This window comes from Capricornis sumatraensis, chromosome 10, assembly GCF_032405125.1.
Source record: "Capricornis sumatraensis isolate serow.1 chromosome 10, serow.2, whole genome shotgun sequence".
Taxonomy (NCBI): domain Eukaryota; kingdom Metazoa; phylum Chordata; class Mammalia; order Artiodactyla; family Bovidae; genus Capricornis; species Capricornis sumatraensis.
The window spans coordinates 3,483,319-3,501,671 of NC_091078.1; the positions used below are offsets into that span (position 1 = coordinate 3,483,319).

General features: G+C 52.7%; 1 protein-coding gene across 1 annotated transcript; it reads left to right on the top strand.

Moving 5' to 3' along the window:
• The first annotated feature begins 2,645 nt into the window (after window positions 1-2,645).
• RBP3 (retinol binding protein 3) lies at window positions 2,646-12,111 on the top strand. The gene is made up of 4 exons (XM_068983180.1): window positions 2,646-5,693; window positions 7,901-8,091; window positions 10,021-10,163; window positions 11,633-12,111. The coding sequence occupies exons 1-4, from the start codon at window positions 2,646-2,648 to the stop codon at window positions 12,109-12,111; spliced, it is 3,861 nt and encodes a 1,286-aa protein (XP_068839281.1).
• Window positions 12,112-18,353: the final 6,242 nt, after the last annotated feature.

Genomic DNA, 18,353 nt, shown 5'->3' on the forward strand with positions numbered 1-18,353 from the left:
AAAACTGGTGACCTTCGAATAAGCAAGGATTTCTTAAATATGGCACCAAGGGTAAGAATCAGAAAATAAAAAATTGATAAATTGGAATCTATCAAAAATAGGAACTTTTAATCTTCAAAAGACACCGTTAAGGTCAAAAAAAGGCAAGCCACAGACTAGGAGGAAAATTTGCAACACATACATCAGGCAAAGACGTTTAGAATCGCCAAAATAGTTCCTTGATCAATAACAAGACAAGAACAGCCCCCTCGACTTCTCTGTTACGCGTGCTGACTCTCATCACAATGCTGAGGGTCTCTTCTCGTCTTCTTTCCCTTTTGAGGAAGCTAGGGCAAAAACCAGTCAGGTCACCTAGTCGGGGGCTATACTTGAGAAAGCAGTAGGGTTTGGGGACTCCTGACCAGTCTGCTCACATGGGTGCTGTACAAGCGAGGCGGAGGCAGAGGCTTACAACTGCACCCCAATTCCAAACACAGCCCCAGAGACCACCCCCAGGACTCTCTGTAGCCCCTGGGCCAAAAGCTGGGAGGGGCTGGATGGGAAGATCCTCCCGGCTCCCACATGCTCACCTTAGCCCACTACCACCTGCTTGTATCTCCCTTATCTGGGGGCCCGGACAGCCCTTCCTCTTGGAGAGTTTGCGGAGTTCTGGGGACAGAATTATCCCACTGGCTTCAGGCCACATCCACGGGAAGACATGTCGCGTCCCCTTGCAGGCACTAACTCAGCACTCCAGGGGCCAAAGACTGTCCTGTTGCTGCATCCTCCCTGAGGCTCTGGGCCATCTGCACAAATCACAGCCCGGAACCAGCTCCAGGTATCCCTTTTCAAGACTTCATTTTAATAAGAATTCAGGGGAAACATTTTCTCCAAAAACGTTCTTATTTCTGCTCATCATCCCCGCCTTTCCTAGTCCAGAGGCTCTACTTGGGCTCAAGCAATGATAGAAAAGTGTCCTTAGAGGATGAGGCTGAGTTGTGAATCCCCAAGCGGAGGTGGAGCAGAGGGCTCAGCCTTCCCAGTGAGGACTAAGGAGGCCTTATTATTATAATAAATCAGTCTCACTTGATTGGCTGCAAATGGTGGAGTGATGTGACCATATGTCACTTGGGCATTAAACAAATCCTCATGAGCTAAGAATATGTTTGTTTAGCTAATTGACCTCTTTGGCCTTCATCAACCACTTGGTAAACATCCTCAGATAATGATTTCCAGAGAGCGGATTGCGGCTTTCAAGTGTGCTGAGAAGGGCCCCCAGCCCCAAGACCACCTCCTCCGGCTGCCTGCTGAAGCACATACGTGCCTGCCTGAAGCACACACGTACCTGGTCCCGGGAGGGTATACTGGCGGTAACGGGGCTAAGGGAAGAGAGTGGAGCCTGGCAACTCTCCTTGGCTATGTGGACCACACTCTGAGCCATAATCATCCAGACTGTCACATGAAGGAAATGCCCACTCCCAGAGGGCTGGGGGCATAAAGCAGGGGTTCCGGGGTCTAGGCTCTGTAGTAGGTATTCTTGGAAATCTGCGATAAATCAGTCAGAAGATGGACCCATGTCACTTCTATGCAAAGGAGCAGAAGTCCAGCTGTTTACTGGGGACTGATGATTTGGATACCTGTGGGGCCTGGACCTCAGAGACCCAAGTCCTCCAACTCAATTCTCCTTGCAAGCAGAGGGTTGTGTGCTGGGCCCTCAACCAGGAGGGGCGTCTTCTTTAGTCAGGAGAATGGATACTTGTTATATCTCAGAGCTAACTTCTCCTGCCCTGGAATCGCCAATCCCACTCCCCATGCCCCGTGATGAAGTCCAGACATTTCGTTCCTGTCACATGAGAGCTGTCATGGGGCACCATTTCAGTTCCCTAGGCAAGGGCACAACTTCAAGCCGTGACGTAGATAGAAGCTTAGACTCAACCTCGGCGTGATCTGAGTGACTACGGCCCCCCTGGTTCCTTCCGGCTGCTCTCACGTCCCCCTCACACCTAGGACGGCGGGCTTCTGGCAGCTACTGAACTCTGTTTATTCAGCTACGAAATCGAGAGACAATCTAACACGGAAACCTCATCGGTAATTTAGTGCTTCCTTCTCGCCTGATGCTAAGCACCCCACCCATGTCTTCTCACGTAGTCTGTACAATAAATAAGACACTTCCCTAAGGCCACAGAGTAGAGGGTGGCAGGACCAGATCTCCAGTGAGTTCTCCCTAATTCCAGGGTGTGGGTCATCCAGCGTAGAGGGGAAATGCTATTTACTTGCACGTTAATAGCTCTCCTTTGCAGGATGGAAACCGTCTGCGTATAAAGTATGGGGCACAGAGCCTGGCATGTGGCAGGAATTCACACGGAAGTTACTCATGTTATTCTACCAGAGGTGGTGCAGCCAGATGAGACCTCCACACACCCTCTGGGTCAAGCCACTTCCGCCCCTTCTCCCCAGTCCCCAGGGCTGATGAGCTTGAACTAGATAGGATTAAAGGCTTACTGGGGCTGGAAGCTACACCCCAACTCCTGCATTTAGCCCCAGACCTTCTGTCCGCCAGCTGAGAAGGACGAGCGAGAAAGGCAGCTGCACAGGGGAGTGCTATTGCCTTGCTCACGGTGTCAAGAGAGCTTTTGCGCAGGAGCCAGCCCTCCCTTCACGTCCCCATGGTGAGAAAATGGGTCCTGCTCCTGCCCATGCTGCTCTGCAGCCTGGCTGGTCCCGCACACCTCTTCCAGCCAAGCCTGGTGCTGGACATGGCCCAGGTCCTCTTGGATAACTACTGCTTCCCAGAGAACCTGATGGGGATGCAGGAAGCCATCGAGCAGGCCATCAAAAGTCACGAGATTCTGTCTATCTCAGACCCTCAGACTCTGGCCCATGTGTTGACAGCTGGGGTGCAGAGCTCCTTGAATGACCCTCGCCTGGTCATCTCCTATGAGCCCAGCACCCTCGAGGCGCCCCCACGAGCTCCAGCATTCATGAACCTCACACTAGAGGAAATCATTGCAGGGCTGCAGGATGGCCTCCGCCATGAGGTTCTGGAAGGCAATGTGGGCTACCTGCGGGTGGACGACATCCCGGGCCAGGAGGTGATGAGCAAGCTGAGGAGCTTCCTGGTGGCCAACGTCTGGAGGAAGCTCATGAACACCTCCGCCTTGGTGCTGGACCTCCGGCACTGCACTGGGGGGCACATCTCTGGCATGCCCTACGTCATCTCCTACCTGCACCCGGGGAACACAGTCTTGCATGTGGACACCATCTACGACCGCCCCTCCAATACAACCACTGAGATCTGGACCCTGCCTGAAGCCCTGGGAGAGAAGTACAGCGCCGACAAGGATGTGGTGGTCCTCACCAGCAGCCGCACGGGGGGCGTGGCTGAGGACATTGCTTACATCCTCAAACAGATGCGCAGGGCCATCGTGGTGGGCGAGCGGACTGTTGGGGGGGCTCTGGACCTCCAGAAGCTGAGGATAGGCCAGTCCGACTTCTTTCTCACGGTGCCTGTGTCCAGATCCCTGGGGCCCCTGGGTGAGGGCAGCCAGACGTGGGAGGGCAGCGGGGTGCTGCCTTGTGTGGGGACGCCAGCCGAGCAGGCCCTGGAGAAAGCCCTGGCCGTTCTCAGGCTGCGCCGGGCCCTGCCAGGAGTCATTCAGCGCCTTCAGGAGGCGCTGCGCGAGTACTACACACTGGTGGACCGCGTGCCCGCCCTGCTGAGCCACCTGGCCACCACGGACCTGTCCTCAGTGGTCTCCGAGGAGGATCTGGTCACTAAGCTCAACGCTGGCCTGCAGGCTGTGTCTGAGGACCCCAGGCTCCAGGTGCAGGTGGTCAGACCCAAAGAAGCCTCTTCTGGGCCTGAGGAGGAGGCTGAAGAACCTCCAGAGACGGTCCCCGAAGTGCCCGAGGACGAGGCTGTTCGACGGGCTCTGGTGGACTCCGTGTTCCAGGTGTCTGTGCTGCCGGGCAACGTGGGTTACCTGCGCTTCGACAGCTTTGCTGATGCCTCTGTCCTGGAGGTGCTGGGCCCGTACATCCTGCGCCAGGTGTGGGAGCCCCTGCAGGACACGGAGCACCTCATCATGGACCTGCGGCAGAACCCCGGGGGGCCGTCCTCTGCGGTGCCCCTGCTGCTGTCCCACTTCCAGAGCCCCGACGCCAGCCCCGTGCGCCTCTTCGCCACCTACGACCGGCGCACCAACGTCACCCAGGAGCACTTCAGCCAGACGGAGCTGCTGGGCCGGCCCTACGGCAGCCAGCGCGGGGTGTACCTGCTCACGAGCCACCGCACGGCCACCGCGGCCGAGGAGCTGGCCTTCCTCATGCAGTCGCTGGGCTGGGCCACGCTGGTGGGCGAGATCACCGCGGGCAGCCTGCTGCACACACACACCGTCTCCCTGCTGGAGACGCCCAAGGGCGGCCTGGTGCTCACGGTGCCTGTGCTCACCTTCATCGACAATCATGGCGAGTGCTGGCTGGGGGGCGGTGTGGTCCCCGACGCCATCGTGCTGGCCGAGGAAGCCCTAGACAGGGCCCAGGAAGTGCTGGAGTTCCACCGAAGCTTGGGGGAGTTGGTGGAGGGCACGGGGCACCTGCTGGAGGCCCACTACGCTCGGCCAGAGGTCGTGGGGCAGATGGGTGCCCTGCTGCGTGCCAAGCTGGCCCAGGGGGCCTACCGCACAGCGGTGGACCTGGAGTCGCTGGCTTCCCAGCTTACGGCCGACCTGCAGGAGATGTCTGGGGACCACCGTCTGCTGGTGTTCCACAGCCCCGGTGAAATGGTGGCTGAGGAGGTGCCCCCACCACCTCCCGCCGTCCCCTCCCCGGAGGAGCTCTCCTATCTCATCGAGGCCCTGTTCAAGACTGAGGTGCTGCCCGGCCAGCTGGGCTACCTACGTTTCGATGCCATGGCTGAGCTGGAGACGGTGAAGGCCATCGGGCCGCAGCTGGTGCAGCTGGTGTGGCGGAAGCTGGTGGACACGGCCGCGCTGGTGGTCGACCTGCGCTACAACCCCGGCAGCTACTCCACGGCTGTGCCGCTGCTCTGCTCCTACTTCTTTGAGGCAGAGCCCCGCCAGCACCTCTACTCTGTGTTTGACAGGGCCACGTCGAGGGTCACAGAGGTGTGGACCCTGCCCCACGTCACAGGCCAGCGCTACGGCTCCCGCAAGGACCTCTACGTCCTGGTGAGCCACACCAGCGGTTCCGCAGCTGAGGCTTTCGCTCACACCATGAAGGATCTGCAGCGAGCCACCATCATTGGGGAGCCCACGGCTGGAGGGGCACTCTCCGTGGGCATCTACCAGGTGGGCAGCAGCCCCTTATATGCCTCCATGCCCACACAGATGGCCATGAGTGCCAGCACCGGCGAGGCCTGGGATCTGGCTGGGGTGGAGCCGGACATCACTGTGCCCATGAGCGTGGCCCTCTCCACAGCCCGGGACATAGTGACCCTGCGTGCCAAGGTGCCCACTGTGCTGCAGACAGCTGGGAAGCTCGTAGCAGATAACTACGCCTCCCCTGAGCTGGGAGTCGAGATGGCAGCCAAACTGAGTGGTCTGCAGAGCCGCTATGCCAGGGTGACCTCAGAAGCCGCCCTCGCCGAGCTGCTGCAGGCTGACCTGCAGGTGCTGTCTGGGGACCCACACCTGAAGACAGCCCATATCCCTGAGGATGCCAAAGACCGCATTCCTGGAATAGTACCCATGCAGGTGAGTCACAAGGGGGGTTGGTCCCACGTGGTCCCACGAGGGAGCCAATCAACTGTCCACACATCCAGGGCTCTGTGCAGGCTTCAAGGCAATGGCTTCCAGACTTGTTTTCGTGTGAAAGTTTTCACCAGTCAAATCTTTTCCTCTCTCTGACCCTGTCCTCCACTCCTCGTGCCCATGAGGTCCCTGAGCACCTCTGTAGAACATCGGTACTCACAGAAGCTCAGGCTGAAAACGCTAGTACAGAAGGAGCTTCCCTCTTGTCCGGGTAGAAGGCAAGAGCTCGCAGAACTTCTCTTTGTTGGTGTTAGAGAAAGAGGTTGCTAAGTCACATGAGGTCCCCATGAGTTCCTCTCCTAGAAATGTGGGGTTAGTGTCCATCCACGTCACCTGTCTGCCTTGGGGGAATTGTAGTTTTTGTGAACGAGTCGGGGGGATGGAGACAGGGAGTCAGGCAGCGGCCCTGGCCTCACATTTGCCTTGGAGCTAGAACACGGAGCTTGGGGACAGGCCCAGGGGTGCTGGCGCCCAGCCTAGACAACTCCCGAGGTGAGGCTGCCTTGGTGGGGCACTGACTGCCTTCTCCCCTCCCCCAGTGCCAAGTACTGTCTCATAAAGGTGTCACACTGGGTGAGTGTGCACCTAGATACAAGGGCCAACAGAATGGGAAATTCTGAGCGAAGCTGTGTGGTCAAAATATTTGAAGTCAGCATTGCAGATCTGGGTAAATCAAGGCTAAGGAGGTTTGCTGCAGGGTGAATAAGAGAAAAATTCTGCAGATCAGGGGCCAAAGTACACAGCAAGACTCGGCAAGCTCTCCTGTCAACAAAGAGCTCCATCAAAACAGCTTTACGACACCTCTCCACGGCCTTTATCGTCTGCTCTTTCACTTCATGGCCACAGCACTTAGGCAGGGAGCATTTGTCCTGGTTCCTTTGAAGGCAGGACCTGAGACAGGGGCCTGCGTGCGGGCAGTTGATGTGCGAGATGTTTGCTGAAGCTGGAGTGAGGGAGCAGGGTGAACTGGATGGAGTCCAGCTGGTGAGTCTATTATTGAGGCTGTTGTTTCTGAAGAGTCCAGAAGCACCCTGACAAGAGTGAAGAGTGTCTCCTGGAGCTGTCCCTCTGCAGACGGGACTCAGTAGCTCCATCCTCTGTTAGCTGAAAGTCACCCCCAAACACGAACTCGCTCAGGCTCTGGAGCAGCCTGGAGAAGATCCTGAAGTAGAAAAAGGCAAGGGTGCCGGAGGCAGGGCCCTGTCAGCTGTGGCTGACACCCGAGGGCTGAGGCACCGAAAGCATCTACTACCGACTGTTATCTCATTTTACCGAAAGGGGGACTGAGGCCTGGAGGAGCACCCGGGAGAGTGGCCTGGAGCCAAGGAACTTGTGACTGAGGTCAGCTCAAGGTCTGGATGGCAGGGGCCCTGAACTCGGCAGGGGTGTATCCTAGCTCTACCACTTACTGGCTACATGAGCCCCAGCAAGTTACTTAACCACTCTGTGCTTCGGTTCTTTTGTTTTGTTTTGTTTCATTTAAAAGATGAGGATAATAGTGTCTTCTCTACAGCAACTTCTACACTGTGCTCAGGCCAGGTCCGGATCCCTGGGAAAGACTCGAGAGCCCTGTAGTTCATGCCTTCCCTCCCTGCCTCGGGGAGGGAGAGGATGATAAACTCAGAGTCAAAAAGTATCTAGGGAGCTCAGGCAAGTCAGAGTGGAGACTGTGCCTGGGTCTCTCAACTCAGATGCCAGGTTGAGGAGCTGGCACGTGTGAGCATTCCCTGTAAGGAGGCTGCTGATCACACAGGGGATTCACATCCCGGGTTCACTACCCATTTAACTTTCCAGGTGCCATCAGGAAAGGCCCTGGCACCTACTACTTCCTTACAAAATGTTAGCTCCCTTCCCGCGCCATCAATATTTCTCATGATGTAAAGGAACCCCATGGCACCCACTTTCAAATCTGAGCTTTCACTGTATCTGGCAGAAGTGACAGGGAGTAGATGCCAGGTGGGGCTTGGCAGAACAGAGAACCACAGCCATAGAAGAGTTGGACGTGGACTTTCTTCTTTCGCAGAGGTGGTTGTCCGTTTAAGTACCATGATCAGTAATGAAAGAAAGAAATAATCAAACCCCTAAAAAAAAATAAGTGAGCTTTCAAATCTCTCCTTTCCTGACATGGAGCTGACCTCCCACTCTTTCAGATCCCTTCCCCTGAAGTCTTTGAAGACCTGATCAAGTTCTCCTTCCACACTAACGTGCTGGAGGGCAATGTTGGCTACCTGAGGTTTGACATGTTTGGGGATGGTGAGCTGCTCACCCAGGTCTCCGAGCTGCTGGTGGAGCACGTCTGGAAGAAGATTGTACACACGGATGCTCTGATTGTCGACATGAGGTCAGTGGGCCTGGGCAGCTGCTGTAGACAGTCAAAGCCGTGAGCAGGGTAGGGAAGAAAGGACTCTGGGGCACAGCACAGGACCGGGGGGAGCCTGGCTAGCTAGCTGGGGTTCTGGTTAAATTGGCCAGGTGGGGCCCCAGTACAGGTAGTTTTTTAAGCTCAGATGGCCTCAATGTGCACTCTAGGCTGAGAAGCACTGGACTAGTCCAGTGGTCCCCAAATGTCCCTGGTCATAGGATTAAGTGAGGAGAGAGGGGAAGGGTGACCTTAAAAATAATGATTCCAGGGTCCTTCTGAATTCAAATCCCTGCGAATCCAAAGCCCCAGGGGTGAGACCTAGTGACTAGTATATTTGACAAGCATCATCCAAGTGACTCCGATGATCAGCCGTGTTTGGGAGAGCTAGGCCTTCTCCTGTGCTTGAGTCTCCTATCTTACAAAATCAGTGCAGGACAACCCTGGTGATGAGAATCATAAACCCAATGGCCCAGTCATAATTTTACAGTTCAGCCACTATTGTTGCAAAAAGAACTCTTTACATCACAAAATGATTGCTGAGGGGATGCTTTCAGCATCTGCTTCTGTGAAGGCATGCCTCATACAAGGTGAGTTTCCTTCCTAGAGCTGGGGGAGGGGAGTTAGGAGGGTAATGGGTAGAAGAATGCCCGTGTGTAGTGGCCAGCCCTCTCCTCACTTCCAGGACCATCAGTGGACTTGCCCTGGGCATCTTCCACGGGCACTGGGAGGAGGGAAGTCTGCTCCCCAGGGAAGTGGACACTGCCCCCATCCCCAGGGGCCGGATTGACTAAGAGGGAACTCTGGTTGCTGGTTCACAATACTGTTGTGATTCTTAATTGTCACTAGGTGGCGCTAGATCACAGAGGTGGGCTCTCCTCCCTGGAAGAGAAACTCCCAGGGCTTGGGTTTGGGTATGTCAGAACTTATTTGTGCCATCCCTAATGACTTTATCCTTCAAAGGCTCTACTGAACATCCAAATGACCCTCATGCTCAATCTCTTCCTGCTTAACTGTATTTGTTGTTCAGTATCTGACTCTTTGCCACCCCATAGACTGCAACATGCCAGGCCTCCCGTCCTTCACCAGCTTAACAGTGTAGTCCACATTTTTTTTTTTTTTTTTTACAGAGGAGACCCAGCCCACAGGTTTGCTTTGCTTAAAGATCCTTCCAAACCACAGTCTGGAGGTTCAGATGCTGAAGTCATGGGCCTTGAGCCCATCCAGGCCATCCTAGACCATCAGCCAGAAGAGATTGCTAATACACTGCCAGCGCAGTTGCTGGCATTCCTTGTTGGACTCCTTGTTTCACAGATAAGGAGACAGGGGCCAGAGAGGTCACACAATGGGACATATACAAATGGCCTGGAATGATCACAGGCTCCCTTACCCCCAGTGCAGTCCCACAGCTCTGAACACTCCACCAGTCAAGGACAGACTCCACCACAGTAAGTGCCATGTTAGGACATCCCAGCTAAGATGCCTAGTGGGTACTGTGAAACTAGCAAGCATGGAACTGGGAAGATAGTGTTCTCAAAATGTGCTCCACTCACAGGCAGCAATCCATGGTCAGTAAGCTGGGGAAATTTATCAACAAGTTCCAAGCTGCAGGACTTGTCAGAGCCTTTAATGTAACATACAGTATGTGTCACATAATGTATCAATACATGAACAGAAAGAATGGGTCTGTTAGGTAGTATTTTTTTAAAAGAATTTCACCACAAAGTCTCTTATTCTCAAGAATCTTGTACTCTGGGAAATGCCAACCAAAGAATTCTGTAAGATAAGGACAGGGCACCATGCTTAGGCTGCCTGGGATTAAGAGCAGGGCAAGGATCTGGGCCCCCTGGGGGCATCGAGGGTCTCCCCGTGGGTTCCGCCCCTTAGCGGGCGACTGTTCCCTTCCTTCAGGTTCAACATCGGTGGCCCCACCTCCTCCATCTCTGCCCTGTGCTCCTACTTTTTCGACGAAGGCCCACCTATTCTGCTGGACAAGATCTACAACCGGCCCAGTGACTCCGTCAGTGAGCTCTGGACCCTTACTCAGCTCGAAGGTGCGTGCAGAAGGCTTTCCTTCCTACTATTCTAGAAGCTCCGGAGAAATCCAGGAAAGACAGTTTGGGTTCAGGTAAAAGTAACTGTAGCCGGAATACAAAACCCCTGGCCTAGTCCACATACTCTGTACATGAGACCTTCAATCCCTGCAAAACATTTACCATTATGCCTATTTTCTAGATGAGAAAAATGAGTTCTAAGTCAGCTATCTTGTCTAAGGTCACTCAGCTAATGATAGTAATTTGAACACTGGTCTGTCTAAAACCAAAATGCCTGCCATTCTTGCCATGGCAGGCATCAATCTGCAAGACAAATGCAGAGCTGGAAGGATCCCCTGCCCATAAGCAAATCCCAGTGGGTTTCCAGTGGCTTTCCACCTTATCTGAACTCTCAGCAGCTGCCCAGCACATCTGCCTAAAGAAAGTTCATAACTCTAATGAATCTTCTGTTACCTGCCCTGGGCCCAGAGCAGGGGCTGGAGGCGGCAGTACAGGCCTTATGCTTCACAGAACCACGGGCCTCCCACTCACATCCCAGGGGATAGCCTGGCTCTGTCTCCCTTGCTTAGCTTGCAAAACCAAGGAGCCTGGATGCCCATCTGACAGGAAGGGGCTGGGAAACCAACAGAGGTTGTGCATCTAATCAGAAAAGCGCTCTGCAATCTTCATTTGCCATTTTCTTATCACACAAGCATGTGGGGGCAATCTTCCAAGATATCCATTCAATAATATTACAAAACCTAAGTAAAAATCAGGACCAGATGAATGCTCAATTTAAATAGATATTCAAGACTGGAAGGTAAAACCAGATCTGCAGACCATGGAGACCGGGAATTGCCATGTTCAATATGGGAGCCACATGCCCCACATGGGTTGGAATGTGTAAAGTGTTACGTGCACATGAGATTTTGAAAACTTTTTATGAAAAAAATGATGTAAAATATCTCAATTATTTTATTGTTGAAAAAATGTGAGAGGAGCATATTTTGGATTCATGGAGTTAGATAAAAGTGTTAAAATTCATTTTATCAATTTCCTTTTACTTGTTTAACGTGGTTTCTAGAAAACTTGAAATGACATCAGTGGCTTACATTTAGGCTCATGTTGCATTCCCACTGGACATCACTATCCTAGAGGTTCTCATCATTAAATCACAAACTTGGCTCTTCTGGGGGTCCAGAGCGAAAAGAGAGTCTGGTCAGGTTAGCCCTTCTCTCAGGTAAGTCGGTCAAGCCTTTTCCCATCACTTGGTGAAAAAACTCTCAAGCACCTGCATGCTCAGGATCAGGCAGGCATCCTTATCCTCGTTTTATGGATGCAGAGACTGGGGCTTAGAAAGGTGTGGTGAATCGCATGCAGACATGAGGATACAGACCCGACCCTCCTCTCTCGGAGTCGAGGCAGTCTGGAGAAGACCAGAGCCCAGTGGGGATCTGACTCCCTATTTTGAAGGGTCTTGTATCTTGCAGGTGAACGCTATGGCTCCAAGAAGAGCATGGTCATTCTGACCAGCAGTCTGACTGCCGGCGCCGCAGAGGAGTTCACCTACATCATGAAGAGGCTGGGCCGAGCACTGGTCATCGGGGAGGTGACCAGCGGGGGCTGCCAGCCGCCGCAAACCTACCACGTGGACGACACGGACCTGTACATCACCATCCCCACCGCCCGCTCAGTGGGGGCTGCAGACGGCCGCTCATGGGAAGGGGTGGGCGTGGCACCTGACGTGGCTGTTCCTGCAGATGCCGCCCTTGCCAGAGCCAAGGAGATGCTCCAGCACGCTCCGCTAAGGGCGAGGCGCAGCCCACGCCTGCGTGGCCGCGGCAGGGGCCGCCATAGGCAGAGCCAGGGAGGGGCGGGATCTCTGGGCCGCAACCAAGGGGCAGTCAGGCATGAGGTCCTGACTGAGGCCCCCAGTGGGCAGAAACGGGGCCTGTTGCACTCTGGCTAGGCTTAGAATCGCAGCCACCCTTGGAGCTCATACATCTGGCCTCTTCCCAACTGCCAGCAAGCATCCTTTCTGTTGGAACACCTAGGGCCAGGAAGCTCATCCCCTTCGAAGTCCATCCCCTGCAGGGAAGTGAAGCCCACATCTATCCCCACCCATGCTTCTTAATCACCAACCCCTGGTCCTCATGCTGTCAGCGACACCACCTCAGCCCAACCGCATCATGATGTGAGCCACAGACGCTAGGCACACGTACCTTTTCCAGTAGACACGTTTAAGAAAAGCTTAGAGAAGCAGGTAAAATTACTTTGAATAGTGCACTTTAACCCACTATCTTCACAGTCACATCATTTCAATGTATACTCAATATAAAAATTATTATGAACTGAGATCAGGTATGTGGCCCATCAGCACATGCCACATTAGTCCAGCTCACAGCAGCCACCTGCAGCTGGCGGCCCCCACGTGGGATCCAGGGCCCAGAGATCCAGGGCGCCCACTCCCTCTCCACACTGTCCCCATTCTGTCCGCCCTGCACCTGCTTCTTCCCCATTAGAGCGCCTCTCTCCCTCTGCCCTGGGACCATGTCTGTCCCCATCATGCTATGTTGCACTCAGGGACAGGAATGTCCTGCTCATCTCATCTCCTACTGCTGCCAACTGGCATGTGCCTGACACAGGCCGTGGGTACACAATGAACACACATGCCTATCAAGCTGAAAAGCTATGTGTTCCTCCAGGTAGCTGTTCTCAGACACGCGAACACAACTTCAGGTTCGCTTAGTAATCCTCTCCTCTCTGCCCCAAACCCTCCCAATCCAATTGAACATGATAAGTCTATCTTTCCTTCACGTTCCTCCCATGACCGCTTCTCCTGCTTCTGCCAAGGACCCGAAAGTGAGATCTGATGCCACGAAGCTTCCCACCATGCAGTGTTGCTGTCAGAGGGGAGAGTGGCCCTGGGTGGCAGTCTGGGGACCTGCCCAACTCGGCCAAGTGCAGCCTGTCACTCTGCCATCTCTGACAACCAAGCTGACTCCTAACAGGGTGAGAAGTTTGAGGCAGGCAGAGCCCAAGATCTCCTCCCCTGGATCTGGGACAGCCGTGGGAGGAGGCCTGGAGCCCAGGGGTGGCCTGGGGAAATGAGACACCTCTGGCTGATGTCCTGGGACCAGGCAACCCTGCTCTGCAAGAGTCACAGGGACCAAAAATAAGAGACCTCCAAGACCCTGCTCAAAGTCGTGGTAGGGTGAGGCCAGGAGGACAGGGAGCCCCCATGCCCCTTCCCTGCTCCTGGAATCCCAGGCTCCAGGACTGCATGCTGAGGATGAAGTTCTGCCTGGCCCTCTGGTGAGTCCAGGCTGTGGTTGCCACAGTGACTTCCTCAGGGGGCTGGCAACAGCTTGGACTTCATCAGTCCCCCTCCCAGACTTCAGAGATCTGGAGAATCTGGGCCACCACCAATCCCTATGGGTTTTCTCTGCTAGAAGACCTCAAACCAGCCCTGGAAAGCCCCCATGGAAGGCAAAATCTTACTCCAGCTCCTTTTCCTCCTGCTAAATTCAAGAAAGATTCAGGGCATGATTGAATTTTAGTAGTAACATACATCCTGTAATCTGACCTTCTTCTTCATTAGACCTACTGCCATCCAGACAAATGTATGATCACCTTCTATGCTTACACTCTAGGAATCTCCCTCCTCCCTCTTCTCTCTCTATTTCACATACATACACACACACACACACACACACACACACATATACATGCATATATATTATATATATAGCTATCTGATGATTACCTAAAGCAAACAATGGTTTCTTCTAGATGGTAGTATTTGGGGTGATATTTTAACTTTCTTCTTTATACTTTCTCTTTTTCTTAAATTCCTATGATTAGCATATGTCATTATTTCCAGATGCAGCAGGCATTATTCCAAAAATATAAGAAGAAGAAATAAATTCTATACCTGAGTCACTATCATAGTGATCATTAGCAGTTGTTTATCTTTTATGAGATTTCCTTTTACGTCATTTGGATTTCCTTGATTTGCACCACTGATGTTTACTATAGCTTATTTTGTTCAAGGTGTCTTGTAGGTGTTGTGGGGTCCACAGATGGAGAAGATCCTGGTGGGTCTTGGACGTCTTACATAGGGGAAGGGGTGGAGCAGTTCTTGGGGTGGATGACATACGCAGATCTCCCTTCCAAGCTTCACACCCTGGACACCCATTATTACCGTCTCTGCAGAGTCGACTCTGCCTCGGAGCCGTAGACGTCAGCGGTTATTCACTGGCGGCCACACATTCAGCACAGTGGCTGTTCGCCCTCGTTTAGGCCACCAGCATTTGCACCCACCTTGGGTGCTCAGAGAATTGCTCCATATGAACTTGTGGGAAACAGGCTCACTCAGAAGCAGAGAGGTGGCTGAGAGCCCAGGTCCCAGCTTGAGCCTGCCCAGGCGGGAAGGCCAGCTGTGTGACTCTGGGCAACTTACTTCATATCTCTGTGCCTCAGTTTCCTCTTCCATGTGATGGGCAAGATATTAGCACCTCTGGGGATGGGAACATTGAACGAGTTAATCTCATGCTTGGCCAATGTCCACTATAACCATTCCTCCACCATGAAACCAGATACCCTGGAAGGGCACTTTTCCAGCTCTCTGTTGGACATGCGTTCCTGCCTGGGCCAGTCAGAGGCCCCTGTATAGGATGTTTGTTTTGTTTTAATTTCTGCAGCAAGTGACCCAGGGAAGCTGAGTGGCAGTGACGGCCAGATGTCACGTGTGCAGGGCAGCACGGCCACGCCCCAACTTACCAGGGGCAGCAGTAGCGCCCTCCAGAGGCAGTTCCTGTGCCTGGCCACAGCTGAGGTCTTGCTGAGCAGCTCCTTGCTTCTGCTTACTATTCATCCTGGGCCCCCAGCTTGCCCACCCAACACTGGGTGAAGCCCTGGCTCCTCTCAAGACAACCTTTTCTGCTTCAACCATACACAGACTTTGTTTCTGTACAATGAACTGCACCATCCCTCCCCCTCCCTTGTCTTGAGGTCCTGGCTCAGTGCCTGAATCCCCACCAGCCTTCTGCTCCATTTCTGTATCCCGGCCTGTAGCCAGGGCCACTGTTTTGCCGTGCAATCTTCTCACATCTCCCGCTGCTTGAGAGCCCCTCAAGGCACCCACTGATGTCCCGTGAGAGGGTTTAGATGAGGCTGTGCGCCCCTCTCCCAAGACATACCCAGTCACAGACTTGCTGGGCCTTCCCCATCAGGATGGTTGCTGGGCCCCGCTCCCAGGCACCATGCTGAAGCACCAGAGGAGAGGATGCCAGCTTCTCTCCCATCTCACCCCCCTGCTTCCTGTGTGCCTGCATCTGCCAAGCGGCCCAACACGAAGCACGTAGACACGTTTGTGTTTCAGGAAGGGCCATGCCCACCCACACAGCTTTAATGCAATGAGAGGATACAGTTCAGAAAGTAAAAGGATGTAGCCGGAAACACGGTCATGAGCCAGGAAACCTGTCTCCAAGGTCCCCGCTGGAGGGCACCCATCTCCCACCTCCTGGTGTCTCCAGGATTAGCTGCCACCTGGCCTAAGGACCTCCTTACTACCTTGCAGATCAGGGTGGCTGGCAGTGAAAATAGCTGCATAATCCAAGCAGCTTAGAATAAGGGTATCAGAGGCCACTGGCTTCCTGTCTCCAGTTCCAGGAAAACATGAGATGGTTGGGGAACAAAAGGTTAAACGTAAAGAAAGGCAACCCTCCTTTCAGAAAGCACTAACTCCCCCAACCCCTATTCAAAACTGCCTTCCAAAATTCTTTTCTAGGACGTGGCACAAATAAAAACACATTGGAGAATAATTTGTTTTTTAAATAGAAGCTTCATTCTATTGCTTTCATATCTTACTATACGATCTTTAGACCGCCCACATGACTTCTACTAGGAAAAAATAAATTATACAAATAGGCTCTTAAGAGAAGTGACCTGCAGGGGAGGCCTGCTGCCACCAGGGGGCACCAGCACCTCCCAAGGAAAGAAAGAATACAGGGTTCACCTTCGGACAGCTCCTGCTGACTTTCACCCCTCTGTAAGGGCCTCTCCCTCCAGCCAGAGGAACAGGGCTGTATTGCAAGGCTGCAAGGCTGGGGCCAGCACCTAGTCGATTCAAAGACTGGGATCTTGGTAGAGGTAAAGGTCTCCATCTGGTGGCTCCTGCCCCTCCCCATTGCCGCCGCCTCTAATGCGCTTCCTTCACCCTGTACCATTCTGACCATCAGCTTTTAAAAGACAACTGGATAAATGGTAACTAATGTCACATACAGTCCTGATTTCTGGCCTCGCTTGAGGCCTGTGTTCAGCCTGGCCCTAAGGAGCCCTCATCCAGAGATCATGCACTCTAGGTTTCAGGGCCTCCCTACCTCCTCTTCCCTTGCCACCCTCCCCCAAGCCCAACGGGCTTCACTCACTTCCATTAACCTAATTTTATAGCCATTTGACTAGACTCCCTGGTCTAGGATTCAGGAACTGGCCAGAAGTAGAAATCTGGGACCTTGGCCTTGTTAAGATTTTACTTCTCTTCCAGAGAAAAGCAGAAAGAAAACCAGATCGTGGTCAAAATTGAGAACTAAAATGGATGTGAATTCAGAATGTCTTATTTTAGCCTCATTAGCACACTTGGGGGACTTTTAAAAACCTTAATTGAATGGCTGCTACTTGGGAGATCACATATTAAAATATAATTTGCTATTTTTTCCAGCCACTATAGGTAGTTTCCCTTCCATTGTCCAAAAAGGAAGCCAAGACTTTGTTTATTGGCTCAGTGGTTCCTGTGTTACCTGCCTAATGCCGACATTGCCAGAAAACCACCAGGGCTGAGATCCAGGGAGAAGATCCATAGCACATTGGAGGGTGGAGGCAAAGACCCCAACACAGAATGGGGAGGCCGTTTGATGCTGAGAGGGTATTCTCAGTTGTGAGGTGCTGGGGAACTTTCTGTAAACTGGAGAGACAGGGGAGGGATTTTAAAAAGACAGACAGCCTATACTACCAGAATAGGATTGGCGTGAAGAACAGATTAAATTATATAAAGAGAATTTAAGGAATGTGGCAATTCTTACTCCAGAATTGTCAAGTAAAATTCATACCTGCTGATGTGATGTTTTGTGGCAACTTCACCCGCCAACTCTTAACCAGGATGGAAGGTGGCAGAGAGAGTGTGAGTGAAGTTGTGATTAAAAGTGACTGCTCTCCAGCAGACACAGGAGGGTGGGAGAGAAAAGGGATGAGACAGTCTTCAGCTGCCATGGGGACTTTGGAACCCAGCCTAGAGACAAGGAGGAAATGCCACATTAATAAACTGTAAGGCATCGCCTCCATAAGTCACCTCGGAGTCGGTCAATTTGAATGTTAGCAAAACAGCTTGCATCGATATCAGTTTTTACCACAATGAACTCTGTCTTAAAAAGTTAAGTTGGGAGATGTGTTCTTGTGCTTCTTCATTAAATTAATTTTATTAATTTTTTTTTTTCAAAATGTTTCTCTTGCTTACGAGTGATGTGGTCACTATCAGTAATCATTCTGTTTGCAACCATAGCCAAGATTCCAGAGGAGTATGGGTGGGCCGGGGAAGACACACTGGTCTAGACATCTAAAGGGCCCTAGCCTTGACCTCACCACCTCCTGCCCCTGCATCACTCTGCACATCAGCTCTTGGCGGGCCTCACTGCTCATTGCTAAAAAGTGAGGGGATGGACCAGAAATGCAGGATCCCTTACAATTCTAAATTTCTACTTAGAAATCATTTTTTATTTTAGTGTACTTATGTCAAACTGATTTCAAAGAAATTATGGAGTAATCCAACAAGCCAGAGGAGGACAGCTGTGCGTGCAGCTTAACAGATGTCGAAACCCTGGTGAGAAGCTGGTTTGTCAGGGGTGAGGCCAGACCAGGCATCTGATTCATTCCTTCTACAAAGGTCTGTTGAACACTTGCTTTGGCCTCCATTGTTCTAGTTGCTGGGGACATAGCAGTGAAAAACACAGCAAATACTCCTTACATTCTAGTGATGGGGGATACAATAGGCCAGACAATTCAGTAAAAACAGTATGCAAGAAATGAAGTGCTCAAGAGAAGGGCAACGGAAAGTGCTGGGGAGGGCAGGGGCAGCTGAATTTTTAGACAGGGAGTCGACGCCTGGTCCTAAGCCCCAGTTTTTCACCTGCCCACAATGCCACGTGGCCCAGCTGG

Coding starts and splice junctions, on each gene's coding strand:
- RBP3 (XM_068983180.1), top strand. CDS start 2,646: ATGGTGAGAAAATGGGTCCTGCTCCTGCCCATGCTGCTCTGCAGCCTG. Junction 5,694..7,900: donor CTGGAATAGTACCCATGCAG/GTGAGTCACAAG, acceptor CCACTCTTTCAG/ATCCCTTCCCCTGAAGTCTT. Junction 8,092..10,020: donor GCTCTGATTGTCGACATGAG/GTCAGTGGGCCT, acceptor CCCTTCCTTCAG/GTTCAACATCGGTGGCCCCA.